Source organism: Sinohyriopsis cumingii, chromosome 3, assembly GCF_028554795.1.
Source record: "Sinohyriopsis cumingii isolate HCF-2022 chromosome 3, ASM2855479v2, whole genome shotgun sequence".
Taxonomy (NCBI): Eukaryota; Metazoa; Mollusca; class Bivalvia; order Unionida; family Unionidae; genus Sinohyriopsis; species Sinohyriopsis cumingii.
The window spans coordinates 35,948,038-35,966,686 of NC_142963.1; the positions used below are offsets into that span (position 1 = coordinate 35,948,038).

Below are 18,649 nucleotides of genomic sequence, written 5' to 3' on the forward strand. Positions count from 1 at the left end.
AGCTCAAAGGTATTTATGACAATTCCATTTAAGTTGTTTATGCCCATATATAATGCTATGCTGAATTTATTTACTTATATTTGCATGAATCTATTTGCTACATTCGTTCATCAATTTGCTTATTGAAGTATAACTGTGTTGAGTTTATGCATGGGGAGTCGTACATTAATCTTCTTTAGATAAGTTTGTCGAATTGTTTGAATTTGTCGTCTTGTTTGCATAAGAATTAGGTTCTAAGAATTTCATGCATTACATTAGTTAATATGAGTTACTAGAATCCGTGTGAATTCACCAAAGTTAGAAGATTTCGCGTACGATTAAGGTTGAGTGTGTATTGAGTGAAATTAACGCTGTTAAGCCATGAAGCGTGATTTCATGTATGTATAGACTTGAATGTGTGTATTCGCTGAACATTACGTAGTAAGTTATATAACGTATTTCTTTCATTCACTTGTGTAAATTTAGGCCGGCTCGGAACCGTTATGCCTCGTGTGGTGTGAATGCGTGATGAAATTTAGGTTGTTTCTATTTTTTTAAAGGGAGGAAATAGCTCCTGTGACGTATTATCTCTGAGACGTATCCTGTGACGTATATCTCTGAGACGTATTCTAAGACGTATCCTGTGACGTATTATCTCTAAGACGTATTCTGAGACGTATCATGTGACGTATTATCTCTGAGACGTATCCTGTGACGTATTACACTGGTCAACAGTGAAATCATTACTGACTTGAAAAGGCCCTAATCTGTAGTATTTTGGTGTGCCGAACACGAATATAACCGTGAAAAATTTGTATTGGCTCTCGTTTTGAAGATATTCATATACCTCATTTTCTATGTTTCACTGTGTAAATTTCTCCAGTAGGACTGCAGCAACATCCGGAATAATGATGTAACATTGCATAATACCATCATGCTCACATCATCCACAGTTGATTGCATCATTTTCTGATGCAATGCAATACTAATGCCATGCGGCTGCTGAAGTAAGTTGACGTCAGCAGTGTACTATACATGTGTAGGCCTATTATACTAATGCCAGGCGGCTGCTGAAGCTGACGTAAGCAGTGTACTATATAAAGCCCAATCAGATAGGTTCAGCATTTAAAATATTTTAGACGTTGTGCGAGACAGTTCAAGCTACTGTTACATAAAACTTATTATTTTATCCATTTACGTACAATAAAGAACAGTAATGCCTCGAAAGTGTGTTAATACCGCGGACAATTTTTGCTATATTTGTGGGGAAGTGACATTTGCCAACCAGAAGAAAAGTATCAATTCTCAAGTGAAGAAGGCATATCATCTTTACTTCGGATGCAAGGTTGGTGACCAAGACAAGCCTTGGGCTCCGCATATATGCTGTGCTACATGTACAACACAGCTTTCACAGTGGTTGAATTGCAAAAGGTCATCAATGCCGTTTGCAGTCCCAATGGTGTGGAGAGAGCCAAGCAACCACCTAAATGACTGTTACTTCTGCTTGGTTCCTCCTCTTTCCGGCGGAATAACGAAGCGAAAGAAGTCGAGAATAGTCTACCCAAACATTCCGTCTGCATTGAGACCAGTTCCACATGGTGAGGGACTTCCTATTCCAGAACCTCCAGCAGAATATTCTCTTGATTCATCTGACGAAGACAAAGATGAGTCGACCTGTTCTTCTCCTGGTCCATCAGCATGCAGTGATCCAGATTTTCACTGTGGTGCATCATCAACCCCACACAGAATAACACAGGAAGAACTAAATGACCTGATTCGTGATTTGGACTTATCAAAGAACAAGGCAGAATTGCTAGGATCAAGACTCCAACAATGGAATCTTCTAGAAGAAGATGTCACAATTACTGCATATCGAAAGCGCCACCAGCAATTGGAGCCTTTCTTCAGAAAGGAAAGTAATCTGATATTCTGTTCCGATATTGAGGGCCTCATGAATGCTTTAAAAATCACTCATGACCCACAAGAATGGAGACTATTTGTGGACTCTTCGAAACTGAGTCTCAAGGCTGTGCTTTTGCACAATGGAAACATTCTTCCATCTATTCCAGTAGCGTATGCTGTCCACATGAAAGAGACATACGATAACTTAAGGCAGCTACTGAATTCCATTGAGTATAACAAGTACAGCTGGCACCTCTGTGGTGATTTGAAGGTAGTTGCCCTTTTAATGGGACTGCAGCAAGGATATACAAAATACATGTGTTTCTTATGCGAGTGGGATAGCCGAGCAAGGGAAATGCACTACATGAGGAAGGAATGGACTCACAGGCAGAATGTAGCCATTGGAGAGAAGAATATCCAACACCCAGCTCTGGTTGAGGCTCAGAAAATCTTGCTAACACCCCTTCACATCAAACTAGGTTTGATGATGTTGTTGTTGTTGTATGGTTTAACGCCATTTTTCAGCACAAGATAGGCTATTCATGGCGGCCAGTATAAATGGTGGAGGAAGAACCCGGGAAATCCCCGGAAAGAACCACCGACCCACGAGAAGCTACTGGCAAGCTTTCTCACATAACCACATTGGCCGAATCCGAGACTCGAACTCACGCAGACAGAGGTGAGATGGCAGTGATCCGTAACGGTGAGCGCTTTAGACCACTCGGCCACTCGGGGCCCCTAGGTTTGATGAAGAACTTCGTGAAAGCCATTGACCGGACTTTGCCAGCATTCCGATACCTGCATGAAAAATTCCCTCGACTCAGCGAAGCAAAGATTAAAGAGGGAGTTTTTGTGGGTCCTCAGATTCGAGAGCTTTTCAAAGATGACCGGTTCAACAACTTGCTGGAAGGTGACGCGAAACAAGCATGGAATGCTTTTCGCCTAGTTTCTACAAACTTCCTCGGAAATGTTAGGGCAGAAAACTATAAGGAACTAGTAGAAGACATGTTGATGAAGTATAAGAAACTTGGCTGCAATATGTCTCTAAAGATTCACTTCCTTCATTCCCATTTGGATTTCTTTCCTAGCAACTGTGGTATTGTTAGTGATGAACACGGCGAACGTTTTCATCAAGATATCGCAACAATGGAACAAAGATACCAGGGAAAATGGTCCACTACAATGCTGGCTGACTACTGCTGGACACTCCTCAGAGATGCTCCCGAACAGCTGTACAAGAGACAGGCGAAGAAATCTAAGATGTAGTCAATGACTTGATTTTTTATAGGTAGGCTATTACAGTTGACCTTTTACTATTGGAATGCATTTCGTTATGTAAACATTAATTTCTTGCAGATTACAAAAAAACTAGAGCCAATTTTGCAATTTGACTGTCATATTCGTGTTCAGCACATAAAAATTGATAAGAATTGACTAATTTTATTTCAGTAACATGACTTTTGTAAAAATTTGTTGTCCAGTGTTATCTGTGTGACGTATTCTGAGACTTATCGTGTGATGTATTATCTCTGCGACGTATCCTGAGACGTATAGTGAGACGTATTATCCTGAGATCCAGGTATCTGTGAATCTACGTGTTACGCACAGAGTTGAGGGCCGAAAGTGGCAAGACAGAGGGAAGTCGAAGGATTAGCTACAGTGGAAGTGGAGTGAACCGGAGAAGCAGGTTATGCAATTGTACAAGGCATTGACTTCGATTGTTCACTCGATCTTATGATGAACTAATTATATCAGTAAAACAGATCGGCTACTTTATTTAAATATACTTGTGTTTTGTAATTCGGTTTTATTTCTAAAAGCAAAGTATATTCCTGATGTAATGAATTCTCACAGTTGTTTTATGTAATTGATTAAATAGTTGTTTACATGTACGGGGGCTCTTGTTGGTCTGTTCTATATATCTGCTCAGATCTCTATCTATTCCACCTATACGTTTCACCACTTATATTTATATTTACTCGAACCGGGCAATAACATCGAGGGCGGTCAACCTCTAGATAACGAGAACCAAAAGAAACGGACACATTGAAAGAAGGTACAATCCGCCAACCCACAACCCTCTTGCAAGAAGGGACTTTGTGTGAAGTTTCTACAAAGTGGACCGTGGGTCACTTACACTAGCTCATCGAAAATGTTTCCCTGTCGCTTTAACAGGATATTGTGACTTTGAAAGTTGAACAATGCTCCAAAGATTTTGATGGATTAACCACTATCAAGAACAGGAGTTGTCTACTCGGGACGAGGATATCTTGTACAGTGTTTCAGTGGTGTGAAAATCAACGAATGGTGGTATAAAGATCCAGATTTTGTAGAACGTTCTATATGGTCTTCGTGATGTCATTACCTTCCTGCTGTGGGGCATGATTAGAATCTACATGTAAACTTTAGAAAAAAGAATAGAGGGTTCATGCATATTCAAGTTAAACGCAAAGAACAGTTGCATCCTTTTCGACGTAGACGTTGTCACCAGTGGTATCTGAACGCTATAAGAGTGTTGATTATTTTTAAACGGTTAAAATGGAAGAAATTTATCAGCTCCCAACAACGAATAAGAGTTTCGATGCGACGACTTGTACTTAAAATGTTGCAGTGGTACACTTAATTCCAGAGGACAAAGACTTAGAGGATTACGTATGACAGTGGAGATCTGATTTTAATTAGATTGCGCTTCGTTCGTATCAAAATGTGTGCATAGCTAGTTGGTTACATCAAAGAAGGACGTGCGCGATTGGAAATATCTTGGCTTCGATGTTTGGATATAAGAGGTGGCTAGTTATGCCAAAGACATTGTGTGCCACTGATTAAAGAAACGAATTTGACTTAGAGTCAGTAAAAGAAGAGTCAGAGGTCAAAGTGATTAGATTCTATTTTAGAAACGGTGGGAGAATAACCCGAAGTAGAGGAAGAAATCTAACAAGTCCACTAGAGGAGTAGAAGTGTACAGATATAAAAAAGTGACAAATTGACTGACACCCCATGAGAAAATAGGGTCAGTGAATTCCACAGAGAGAATATGAATAATAAAAATACCAGAGCATGTCCATACATGCAATGTGACACAGACAGATTGAGATTTTTTGTGAACTTTACATGTTTATATGCAACAGCAATAATTGCAATTGGTGCTCATTGATGCAGAGAGTCATTTCTGATTTATTTGTTCTCCTGTTTTAAGTCTTGTACACTGAAATGTAAATAGATGTTTATGTTGATGTTGTTGCACTCTCCAAGAGAAAAACGTCGCGTGTCTTCATGGTAAGCTAAGTATTGTAAACACAGATTGCATCATCCGTTCTCAAAGTAATTGACGAAAAGTTAGATCGACAAAGCTGGGAGACGTTGTATATTCGCCCTCGCTTTAACATATTGATTGCTGCACCCAGTGGATCAAGCAAAACCGAATTTGTCAAACGTTCTATCGAACACAAATTACACCTGTTTGATCGTCCACCACAACGTATCATGTGGTGGTACAGAGAGTGTCAGTCAGTGTACATATAACTCCACGAAAGTCAAGGAGAATCCATTTAGTTCGTTGAAGGCATTCCTTGCAAAGACAATAGTGTCTGGTTTTAGTGTAACACATCTTGTCCTCTTCGATGACATATTATGAGAAGACGAAAAATAAATAAACTCTTGGTTTACAATAAAATAATATTAACCTAACTCGAAATGTATTTCAAAAAAGTAAAGCACATCGCACCAACAGTCTCAATGCACATTAAGTGCTACTAATTAAAGTCCAAGAGGTAAATCTCATATGCAAGTGTTAATCAAACAGTTATGAACACCTAGGTTGAATTACGTGTGTAACGATGCCACTTAAACACCTCATGCGTATTTACTTATCGATTTAAAACCTACCACTCTCGATTATTTGAAATTCACTTCTTTTCTCTAACATTATTCATAATGACATCTTTCACTATCATCCTCCAGCCCAATCACGTTCACAGTTGTTAGAAGTAAGTCTCAAAGAAATGCTACAATGTTGTTGTTGTTTGTTTTTTTTTTTGTTTTTTTTTTATAGTACGTAGATTATTTAAAAGTATCATTCATATACCATATAATTAAAAAAATAAAAACACGAAGGGCCGTTGTCACAACTGGCGAATCCAGGAATCCATAATATAAAAAAAAATCATTTTGAAACTTGGTGGAAGTGGGTCTTTATGAGGTGTCATTATTTGTTCACTTTTAAAATTGGATTGCAACAATGAAACTTAACAATAATCCAAATCCTCTAAAAGATAGCACAACAAAAAGAAAAAGAAATTCCCATAGAAGAAATACCACAAATAAATATGTTCTGTACTACCTTTACAACGTGCACGTACTCAGGAAAAACATGCCGCACGATGATGGTTTCTCCTGCCACTTCGACTTCTTCGCCGTTCATAATGTTGCCTGCCAAACCTGATTTAACACGAGTGTTTTCTAATTTGATGGAAAAATGGAGACCCATTTCTAAAGGAACTTGTACACTTCCGTTAAACGAGGATGAGTTTTTACCAATGCTGATAGGAAGCTTGCTAAAATTGGATGATTTTTTACCAATGCTGATAGGAAGCTTGTTAAAATTGGATGCCCCGATTTTACTATCGATTGCTGGACAAGTTTTAGAGGATGACGAGATGTGGAAAAAAGACACTACAAAGGGTACACTTTTCTGGATAGTCATCACACTTTTACCTTTGGTCCGTACAACGGACACCTCATTTGTTTCCTAATCCTAATCTAACCGAGATGTCGCTTTTATAACAAGAATTAAAATCGTTGACGGATTTAACCGATTTGCTGCAGTGTCTTCAACTGTTTCCCTTTAGAGCTTTAAACGATACAGCTAAACCTGCTTAAAGAGATTTCACAACTTTCATAACGAACAAAGAAAAACAGAACAACAAATAGAATGACTAGCACACAAAAGGTATGGAAGAATAAGAAACAAGAGAAGTGTTTCAAACTCCGCCTGCTCCTCTTAGTATGACGACAGTCCCCTTGCTGTCACCTCCATTTCTACTCCTAAACAATGATGAAAGCTTGGGTCAAAATGTCAGCACATTCTTCAACAGAAGGAAAAAAGAAAGAAGGGGAGACATGAGTGAAAAATAAATCAGGAACAAAGCCACCCAACAACAAATGACTGTGCATATTACTACTGCTCGTTTTACATTTCAAGAATCATCACAATATTAACCAATACAACACGAATAACAACCTATGCAGGTGACTCATTTAGGAGCAGTATACCCAACCTCATCATATAATGACCTTTAGCCAGTGTTCACAACAAACTTTTTCTGTCATGCTGGTTATGAAGGAATTCAACAATTTAATCGAACTGCTAAAATAACTGTACGTTTGCATTATGTGCGACAATGGTTACTCGAACAATCGACGTATACGTTACACAAACCCATTCGACAAAAATGTTCCAGGAGTCAAACAAAAGTAGCTTCCTTCGATGACATGCATATATAGCTTACATCCTTATTTAGTGACGTACAATCGTAGCTACACATATTTATTGTTGTGTCACTGACGCGGTTTTAATATCAGCTTGTGCAGTTCCTTTGACTTCTAAAACAAGTTCCGAATTAGTGTACGCTTTAAAACTGGTTTTGAAACAAAGTGGTCGACGACGTCCTCTACAATGGCAAGCACACAAGGGCATCAAATTTATGAACAAAGCTTCTGAAAAATAATTGAGAAAAGGCGCATTATTTTCTTGGCTCTGAAAATTCTGAAACGAATTTAGTGTGTCGTGGAACGTTTCCAAAGAACTTGTAAAACTTCTATGTGGATTCATTTTATATATCAAAATAATCTTAAATATGTGGACGTGTTACCACGTCTCGTCGAAGTTTGCAATCAGTTGTATCATAGTAGCATTGGATGTACCCCATCGAAATTGACATCTGAAAACGAAGTGATTGTCTTTGATCGATTGCTTGGAACAGGTCACCAGAAAAAATAAAGAAATGTTAGAGACCCGGGATGGGCTTCGCATTGGATAACAAAACGCACATTCGACAAAGGTTATTTAACTAACTCAGCGTCAGAATTTGTTTTTATCACATGACAAGTAAGTGAACCTGATCCTCATGTCAGTAAACTGGAAAACGTGAACGGGCAAGTATTTAAAGAAACATTTTGCTTGCTTGAGTTACAACGAGTGACCAAAAATGCAGATGCTATTCTCAGTAGAAGAAAGTGGAAAAATATCGACCTCAAGAATTCAAAGCGCGTTTCCACCTAACTTCGGTTCATGGATTGCAGCTTCACAAGTCATTGATTATAAAAGTTAGTAAACGTGACTACCATGCCGTAAAACACAGCATCTAATTCTCATTCTCAGAGTTCCTCTCTTCCAGTAGGATAAATCAACCTCTTTGGCTGTGGTGTGGAGGATGTGTTTCTAAAAATCTTCCTTTTTGCCAAATCTTTGTCATGCATTGTGTCATCGGATCACTGATTGCAAATGTGAGTTTTCAACAAGGAGAATTGTGGATAATTTTCTCAGCAGCGGTATTGTGTTCTCCACAGTCCTTATTTGAAATATACCACCGAGGGTAACAACAAACGAGTAGCTTCGCTGCCAACTCCAGTCACTTCAACAACCCTTCCAGTAACAACAGCACCCCTTTTTGGAACATTTGAAAAAATCATTCTCCTTTGACAGCGAGTGACACCTCGCAAATCAGAAACGTCGAACTATGAATAGCTATTTTTAAGACGATATATTGGCAGTCCTATGTGTCTTTCCAACAACACCTTATGTTGTTTCACAACCAAATTACCTCAATCCATACGAACGTATCATGGAGCTCAATGGGAAGTAGTTTGTATTCACACTACTAAAGCCCTAAAGAAGATCAAAGAAGGTCACAACGCTTTCATAGTCGATATCCAGAACGAACAAGTTCGAGAGCAGTTGTACTAAAATGATCATGTTCTTTACGAAATAAAAATACCGTCGCCAATCCTCATTTCGGCAAAACACTTGAGAAAATTCACTTGACTGTACAGACTGAGTACAAGCAATATTCCGCATAGTCTTAAAATGCTTTTTCTAACGGCAGAACGCTGGCCATCACTTTTGTCCCGATTTGTTTGAAATACTTGGTTGATACAGCTCTTTCGTTCATATGAAAGAAATTCAAAACAAAGATCGGTTCTACAAGTATTTTCGCTAATGTGTCGATTTGATGTTTGTTTACTGGATGTGATCCAGTACAACGTAATAGGGAACACCGCTCTTCCATTAGTGAGAGTCACTTCATTCAAAGTGGATTGTGTTATCTCTGCTTACATTGAACGAGGAAACATGTATCATGTTCATCGAGAATTGTGTACCCTCAATATATCTTCCTTCAATAAATCATATTTTGGCAGTGTATAAAAGAAAATCTTGGACAAAACATTCTATTCTTTCAAGGGAAACGTCACGGCGAAATTACCTTTGAGTAAACAATTCTCCAGTGATTTGTAAAAGAAACAAACGTATCCAGTGTACCAAGGAGTCGTCTCGACGAATGGAATTGATTTATGATATATGTTGAACTCGCGTATGGTAGCACTCATCTTAAAACCGATGGTGTCTCGAGGATTGCATGCGTTAAATAATGCAGCTTTGACGTAAGGAAAATAATTGTCCAAAACTCTCCAAAACGTCGTCAAACAAAAACAAAGTCGTTCAGAAGCCTTCATTAAAGCAGGAAATAATGTGTTGCTTCAAAGTGGGTAAGACCAAATGGGTCGCTGAGACATCCTAATAAATTCACTTCACACTTTCGACCAAGGCATTGCTTACTCTTCTACACCATAGCAATGACGAGGCAGAAAGAGATGCAGAAACTCCTTCCAAACTCAAAAATTCGTTAAGGAAAAGAAAGAGAAAAGAAAAACAAGAATGTTGAGGGAATTGACGTTTTTTGATTTCTAACCCAAATAAAAGAAAAACGATGCATTGAGATTCTTGCGAATGTTTCAGTTCAGAACTCAATCTCCTTGCCATGACACCAGCGATGATGTCGATGCGAGAAACCCGATGGGTAGAATTTCACCCTGTGCCATTTGTGGACAAACCGAAGATTACAGCGATCTGAATAACATTTACTTATTGTTATATATATTTGATTTAATTGATAATTGATTTTATTTAATTGCTTTTAGTTTTAATTTCTTTTTATTCCGTAACATGCTAATGTAATGTAAGCTTATTTACTGAACTTGACATTGTCTAAAAATTCAGTTCAGTTCTGTTTGACTTGACTGGTTTTTGTTTGTAAACAACTAATAATAGAAACTTTGTATCTAATGCTGACATAGTTCCTGACCTTGATTCAGAACCAGTAAGAGTTGCAGCAAGCAAATTTTAAAAAATATTTTTAAAAAATTCTTTCTTGGAGTAAGATTCATAAAATGAAATCGATGCCATATTGGGAGTACGTGATGTTAGTCATGTAAAGAGCTTCTTTGTTGTTCTAGAAGGGTGATCATGTGACCCTCATACGGGAATCTGTTTTACGTTTTAAATTAGTGTATAACTGTGGAAAATTTGGGCAGTCGGACTTTAAACCATCGACACTTGAAAGTGTTTTGTTGTGATCAGTTTGAGTTGAATTTTTAATTTTTCATAAATTATTTGGATTCCAAGAGATTATTTTTCCCTGGAAACACTTGTGCTCTAAACTAATTCTTGAATAAAGACAGCTATCGAAATTTACACAGAAGTCAAACACTGGATTATTTTTTCCTGTGATTCAACAAAGAACTGTTGACACGTCAGTACGACGCTGACCACATCATACGTCATCGCCTTCCAGTTTGGATTTCATCAAGATTCCAACTCAGTTTCATTAGGAAATTTTATTACTAGGACTTCTATTGTTTAATTCTTGGATTATTCTTGGATTATTTTTGGATTTGGTTCGTAAAACCGTAAGTTTTTTTTCCTCATTTTTAACTTGTTTTTCAAGGGTCGTCTTCACTCTTTTCTTGTTGCGTTTTGTAAGAGCCTAAACGTAACACTTGTACCTGAAAGTCAAAGTTTTCTAAGCAGACAACACCAATCCAGGCGATGGTGCCAAAATAGGTCACGTAAATAATTTCATGCATTTATTGATAAGCGAAGTGGATTTGTACTTGAATAACTAAATGGTCAGCAGTTGCATGAATTTTCATCCTTACCTGACGTACCTGGAAAACCTCTTGACGTACGGGGAAAAAAAGCCAAGAATACACTTTTGAATGTTTGCTTGGTATGGAAACCTGACACTTTGGAGAAATTAGCGACACAGCGTTTACTGCAAATAATGATGCAGATCACAATATTGTATTTAACAATCTCCAAAAGAAAAACAAGTAAAGACACAGTAGAGAAATGATGGATCGTTTGCAATTTGACATTTGACATATGATTGCATTACAAGTATTTGTTAATTGTGTGGATGTATGTCTGAGACAGAATCTAAGTAGTAAGGTGTTCCATTTAATGGAAATGCTAACGAACATCTAAGAAGCTACACTTTGTGAGTGTCGTGTGCAAATCTTACCTACAATCAAAGTTTTAGCATAACAACAGCCAAGTATCCTCTTCGACGAGTGTAAGTCAAAATCTTCACCATTACCACTGCATTCATATCTAAGTTTAAAGACCGTGTTTTCCAATGACAACTACCAAAACGTCTGCTGACTGGCATCATCAGCAATGTGGCCCTTAACGTAGGTGTCGACCAAAACCCTTTCGAGTTGCAACACTTCAACTGCACTTTTATGGGAATTTGATAATAATCCATATCAACTCATCGACGAGGGACATTTTAATCCCGTAAAATCGGATCAACTTCGCATGGAACTTCAGTTTTAGTAGCTGTGGCAAACACAGTGAACGTCATCTTATATGCAGAATTTTACAATATTCTGTTGTTTTTGCAGGGTTTAACGCCATTTTTTCAGCACAAGATAATCCATACATGGCGACCAGTATAAATGGTGGAGGAAGAACTCCGGGAAAACCTGGAAATAACCATCGACGAGAAGCTACTGGCAAGCTTTCTCACATACCCACATTGGCCGAACCCTAGACTCGAACTCATGCAGACAGAGGTGAGCACTTTAGACCACTGGGCCACTCGGGGCCCCGTACAATACTCTGGAAAACATCAGTGCGAAAGAAATTATCCAAAAATTACAACAGGAAAAACCTATGGAGATAAGCGAATAAGACATTTTCTCGATCGATCTTTGTATTATTGCAGAAAGTTTTCCTTCACTTGTCTGCGTACCGAAACGGAGTTTTGTCCCTGCTTCTACCGTAAAGAGAGGTGCGTTCAGAAGTCTTACCACGCATGATCAACTCGACAAGGAGGACACAACTGGGCGGAGATACGACGGGAAAACTTTGTCAGATCTTAGCACACCTAGAATATGATCATCGCGTCCTGATTCAACTTAAGGAACTCCATCCAGATAAGCTATTCTTCCAGGTGAGAATTATCCATTTATATTATGCAATCAGCTTGTCCTTTCAATGATGCAGTATGAAGTTATAGACAAAGAGAAGAGACGTGAGAGCGATAAGGGGAAACAACATCAGTAAACTCATTGTCTTGTGCACACACTGAGAGCTTTTCGAGGTGTAATTTCTGTCAAATTGGTTAACTTAAAGACTAGTTTAGCTTTAGCAACGACGGCAACATTTTAGTTAGTCGTGCAAGAAAGTTAGTGATAACAGAATACTTCCTGTAAAATTTAATGAAAATAAGGTTAGGCGGTATTCTTGCGAAGACATTCAAGGAAGTAATTGTAGACAGACAGACAAAGGATATATATATATATATATATATATATATATATATATATATATATATATATATATATATATATATATATATATATATATATATATATATATATATATATATATATATATATATATATATATATATATATATATATATATATATATATATATATATTGTAGTCTGCAAAACGGCCTCCTTACCGAAAGAATTGTATAGTGTAAGTTCGAATAACAAGCCAAGACTATAAATAATTGTTTTCTATAATCAATGAATGGCCACAAATATCACATCTTCACAATTTCATGGCTTCTCCATGTTAGAATCCCGTAACGTAGCGCCAGTACTTCACACCTTGAAAATACACATCACAAATGAAACACCAAATACAGGGAACTATTTTCCTAATCTGTCCCTGGGTCAGCCGATCCACGATTTTGAGCCACATTTCACACGTGACTTTACACTACATTTACCATCATGTCACCATGAAATGGCGTCCCCATGGAATAACCCCTTCTCGATTATTCCATTGCACAACATATCAGTCCCGTTCACAAATATTTCACATGGAAATACACAATCAATCAACACAATTAAGTTTTAAAACTTGGCCCCATGCCCACTTATCCGGCTCTAACCGGAACTCAACTACGAAACAAAACCATGTCATCATAAAACTTAATCAATTTGGCATTCTATGACGTTTGCACATAGAAACTGACTAATTACTCAGGCTGAAAAATATTGTTCCAACACTGACTCATCATAATTAAACAATGAATGAACCGTTAATCTGCCAGAAAATGTTAAGCGAGAGAGAGAGAGAGAGAGCAACTCTAACGTAAATTGTAGAGCTAACAGTAATAACAGTAATTACTGATGGAAAATATTTCAAAAAGCATAGCTGGCCACTAAACAATCATACTGGTTGTCGAATTAAATATTCCCTAATGCCAATAAAAATGATTACTCAGCAAAATATTAAAGCATTTTGTATAATGTGTAATCCAGTTATTGACTGTATTTTTCAATGAATGATATAAAAATGTATGACATAATCAACCTAAGGATTTTAAAATGTATCATTCATTAATTTCCCTACATGCTCTTGGAAAACAAAGGAACCCTAACATTCATTTAAAAGAACTAGATTCTGGATGTAAGGGAATTCTGCTTTGCCGCTTATCTGTAACATTTTTCAAGTATTAAAAATGTATATTGTATCGATTTTGCATTATTAGAAAAATGAGTATTATTTTCAAACGTTATTTCTATAAATATGAAGCAAATGTCTCCTTCACACAAAATATTTATTCCTTTCTTTAATTTAAGTTTTCACTTTAAGTGCTTCATTTCATTTTATCTTACAGCCCCCAACCTCCACTACATATGAATGTGTGATGAAATGTTACTAGATCCTATCTGATTAAGATAAATTCCATCACATTACATTATTTCCATTCATCTTGTTACAAGAAAGAGAAAATTCATAATTAGCGAAACACACAAGTGAGATTCATCACTGTTATGCATTTACACTGAATTATTACATAGTTATTGCCCTTTAACTGTCAACGCTTTTCAAGCACTGGCATGAAAGTGATCCGCATAATTACGACGGATATGAAGCAGAAGAAAAAAAAAACTACAATCTAAGCGACAGTCTAACAAGAACATGATTATTTAAATAAAGATAAATTTGCTGGTGTCTCTTTCCTGGGTAAAGGGCGTTTTACAATACCCCAAACGGTGTCAGAAAGTGAACACGACAATGACTTTAACATCTGCCATTAGTCCGTTTCAATCCATCCAGTAACTGGCAAGGACATGGTTTATTACGCAGTGTTTCCTGCGAAGTAGATAGCACATACATAGAACACAGACTTTACATAGTATCAAACTAAGATTTTTTTATACCCACAGACGTGAAGATACTATTTTGTGTCATACTGCAGAGGATAAGTAGGATAATATTATTTAATATTACATTTATCGTACGTATAATTTACACAAAACTGAGTTTTTAATTAAATTTGCATACAATATAAAGACCAAATTATAAGTAATTGTGATTGTTTTAGAAAGTAATTTAATCATTAGTCATTTTAAAACTTTTTTTCGTACCATTTCTGTTGCGCAAAGTATACAAATTTCGACAACACGTTTAAAATTCGATTTAAATTTACAGACTTAATGGCCTTACATTTTTCTACATTCGGCCATGAACAATAATTTCGTGGCAAATATTTTCCTCTTGGTTCCCCATAAAATGAAATTCATTTTAGACAGATTCTAAACTGCACCTATTGTATAGGCACTTGTTCGCCTGGCCTTCCAAACGCAGTGAACAAGCCAGGGTACCAGATTAACGATTTAAAGTATCGTCCGAATTAAAGTCATCAAATTTGCATCGGCTTTCATCGCTATGCAAGAAAAACAAAAGCGTTAACCAGAATTAACCAGTTGGACTCAGTACACAATCATCTACTTCTCAATACCGAACTTTCTAGTGTCTAAATCCCAATGAATCATGTGTTAATCTAAGGTATCTTCCAAGACAAACTTACACTTTATATATATATATATATATATATATATATATATATATATATATATATATATATATATATATATATATATATATATACTCGAAAAGAATATGTAGCCAGCTCCTACGTCGCTGAGTTGTCTTGCCTCAGCGATTGCCACCTTTGGCTGCTCTCTGGATGTTGAATTCGGACAATTCTGTTCAAACCACAAGAGCTCGACGCGAGGTTAAGAGTCGCAGACACTGTGTGTCTCAGAAAGTAGAGCATGTTGCATATGCGCGTAAGATTGTCCAGGCAGTCGAAATTAGCGCAATTCGTACGTTTCGAAGCCGTAACTTTAGTTTGTTACAACGGAGACAAATCAGCGATAGCTTAATGCGTAGAAAAATATTTCAGGAGTAAAACATGCCATATAGTTTGGTCGTGTGCCTTCAAAGACTGAAATAACCTAAGGAGGTCGAAGGTCAGGCCTGGAAAGAAGTTTTTGGAAGTTACTCACCTTGTCTCTTTTATAGTGTCATTTGTCAGAACGGGTCATCAGGATAATCTGAAGAAATTTTGTCACTCGACATGAATTTTTTCCTTCAGGTTATTGCTTTTTTAACATTAAGCTTGCGTCGAGCAATTGTTGTACAAACCAGAACTGTTCTTCTTTCTGATCTATCTACTCAAGCGTTGTTCTTTAGTGTCGCTACGTTTCAGGTACCGATATTAAGTTGCGACACCTTTATTTTCTTGTTAGATTTTTCAACAACTAATTTGGGATCTCCCGTCAGCCGCGGTGTGCTGACCATGGTTGAAAGTGAAGCAGGCAGTGATTGGGGAACCTTATCTAGACCCTATCTCATGCCATGGAGGCAACAATGTGTTTCGTAAAAGGGCAGCTCAGCCGTCCAAGGGACTCCCGATTTCCTCTGCTGCCTCTTTTCAGGACTTGGAGGTATCTAGTGGGGAGAGGGGAGACTTACGCGTGAGTTGGATTTAAGTGACGGAAAGTTGAATGTTCGTCCAACCTTTATTTCCATATTTCCATATTCAAGCCTATTTATTCGTTCTTTCTCGCCCCCTCCCCGTCCATCAGAATGAGTAGATCTCAAAACGTGTAAATACTGTTGACCCTCTTTGATCAAAGAAAAGGCGCTGGCAAGAATGCAAAATAATGAACCCCAAACAAGAAAAAGCAGGCATTCAGGTATTAATTAGCTTTCCACTTGAATCATGCAAATTGTCACTGACTGAACTTACGTTACCAGTTGTTATTCGATATACTGTGTCACCCATGCAGTATCGTATACCTGTTACACTCAACGGCAAGTGGTAGACATTTTTAAGCAAGGCTCTTTATTACATATGGTAATAAAGTTGTTTAAGTCGCGATTTTAACTGTCACCGCAATCGTCTTTCCAAAATAGACTGCAAGTCTACCATCGCACAAAAATTCATGTCTAAATGAAGAAATAAACACAAAAATAGCAACCAAAACCCTTACAAGTAAACTCAAAATCATTAGAATCTATTGTTTAATGATCGTACGCTCTGAGGCCTTACGGAGCGTTCTGTCCTATTGTTATAGCAACCCACTCCATGAATGTTATTTGCATTGTTCACTGTATCAATTAGCGCAAGAAATGTGTGAACGAAAAAAAAAATCTCTTCATTTAAGCATGAAAATATTAATTAGTTTGATAAAATACACAATCTGAAACATTATATGTATGATCCTAAACCTTTTGGTAAATGTCGGAACTTTTTTTTATAGATGTCGTTATGCAGCCTGTACTCGCATTCACACAGAAAGGAGAAATAAATCCCTGCGAATTGAAAGCATGTGCTTTACAAGATTTAATAAAGAGAAACGAAATATTTCACTCGTGAAGTGAAAAGACGCGAAAGGGAGTAATAAATTCCTGCAAATCTTAAGGCATATGTCTTAAAAGATATAATAAATAGAAAATCTACTTTTTTAAGGCGATATGAAGAAATAGTTTTGTAATGTCACTCACAGAGTTGTCATATGACAATATAATGTTTACGCTTGTGAAATATTTCTTTATATCTACTGAATATTGTGTTAGATATCTTCACTGTTTTTGTTCGCATTCGTTTTGCTGTATCTGTTATGAAATGAAAAATCCGTTCAAACTGCGTTCTATGTTCATGACGCATGTTTTGTCTATTTAATGTCAAAGACAAAAGATATAGTAAATGTAATTTATCATTCATTATTAGAAACAGTTGTTTCTTTCACCATGTTTGTACAGAACCTTACAGGTTATAAAGTATGGGCACCGTATAAATTCGTTTTCAGAAGTTGTTTAATTGTTACTACCAATGTCTGTTTTGGAGCTTGCCAAGAACTGTTTCATTTTTCAATGATTATTCCGGGATAAAAGTTTGCCTAGAAGGAATATATCTACCCTCATGCATCCTCGTGCTTTTTCAATGCTATTTTGATTCTGTAATATTGTCCATAGCATAGGCAACGTGTTATGTCATGCAAATAGTCTGCAATCTGTGCTGCATTTCCTTTTGTATTTTATCGATCTAAGAATGTATTTCTTTCACAGATCTGATTGTGTAGGAGGCTGTTAGGAAGCTAGCTAAAACAATTGCAATTTTGTCCACACTTGCACAGATGATGTATAATGTTTTGAGCAACCTATCCAGTAAAGCGATTGCATTCAAATTATAAGATATTATAACGGGGCTTGCTATTATGACTCTTTAATGTGTCAGTGGCGCATCAGACATATAAGTGTTCATTTTGATTTATTTGACTAGAGTTGTTTCAACATATATTTAACTATTTGCATTGTCTTGGAAGGACGGAGATAAAAAGGATGTCAATAGTAATTGTATTTGTTGTGAGGAAAAGATAGCAAGAGCAATTTGATATAAATGTATGGTTGCTGAAGCATCCAAAAAGAACTATTTTGACCAACTTTATATTACTTATAAAGCACCAAAACATATTGTGCATACCTGAAAAAGCTAACTTTAAATACTCTAAGAATCCACTTATTCTTTTACCTGTGTTGCTGAAACCAGTCTCATTGTTTCTCATAAATCTTCTTTACATTTAATTTTTCCTTTACAAATGTTAGATTTTTTTCAGAAACATTCAGCACTCATTTTGTAATTTAATATAGTTCTTACAAATATGGCTAAGCGTAATAAAACATATGCAAATAACTCATTGTAGCTAACTGCAACTTTAAAGTTAACACGTCATCCTTTGCAACCATTGTCTTTCACTTTGCACGTGTGATCACCCCACAAGACACAACGAACGAAATTGTCTGGATTCCAGTTCTTGATGCTGATTATCAAATATTATGCTTTCAGTATCATCAATCGTTGTCTTTGATTTATGCCTATCTCTATCTCATT

The 18,649-nt window shown here is 36.9% G+C and overlaps 1 protein-coding gene across 1 annotated transcript; it reads left to right on the forward strand.

Moving 5' to 3' along the window:
* The first annotated feature begins 728 nt into the window (after nt 1-728).
* LOC149802681 (uncharacterized) lies at nt 729-3,360 on the forward strand. The gene is made up of 2 exons (XM_089951298.1): nt 729-2,360; nt 2,624-3,360. The coding sequence occupies exons 1-2, from the start codon at nt 1,196-1,198 to the stop codon at nt 3,145-3,147; spliced, it is 1,689 nt and encodes a 562-aa protein (XP_089807424.1). The 5' UTR covers nt 729-1,195; the 3' UTR covers nt 3,148-3,360.
* The last annotated feature ends 15,289 nt before the right edge of the window (nt 3,361-18,649 follow it).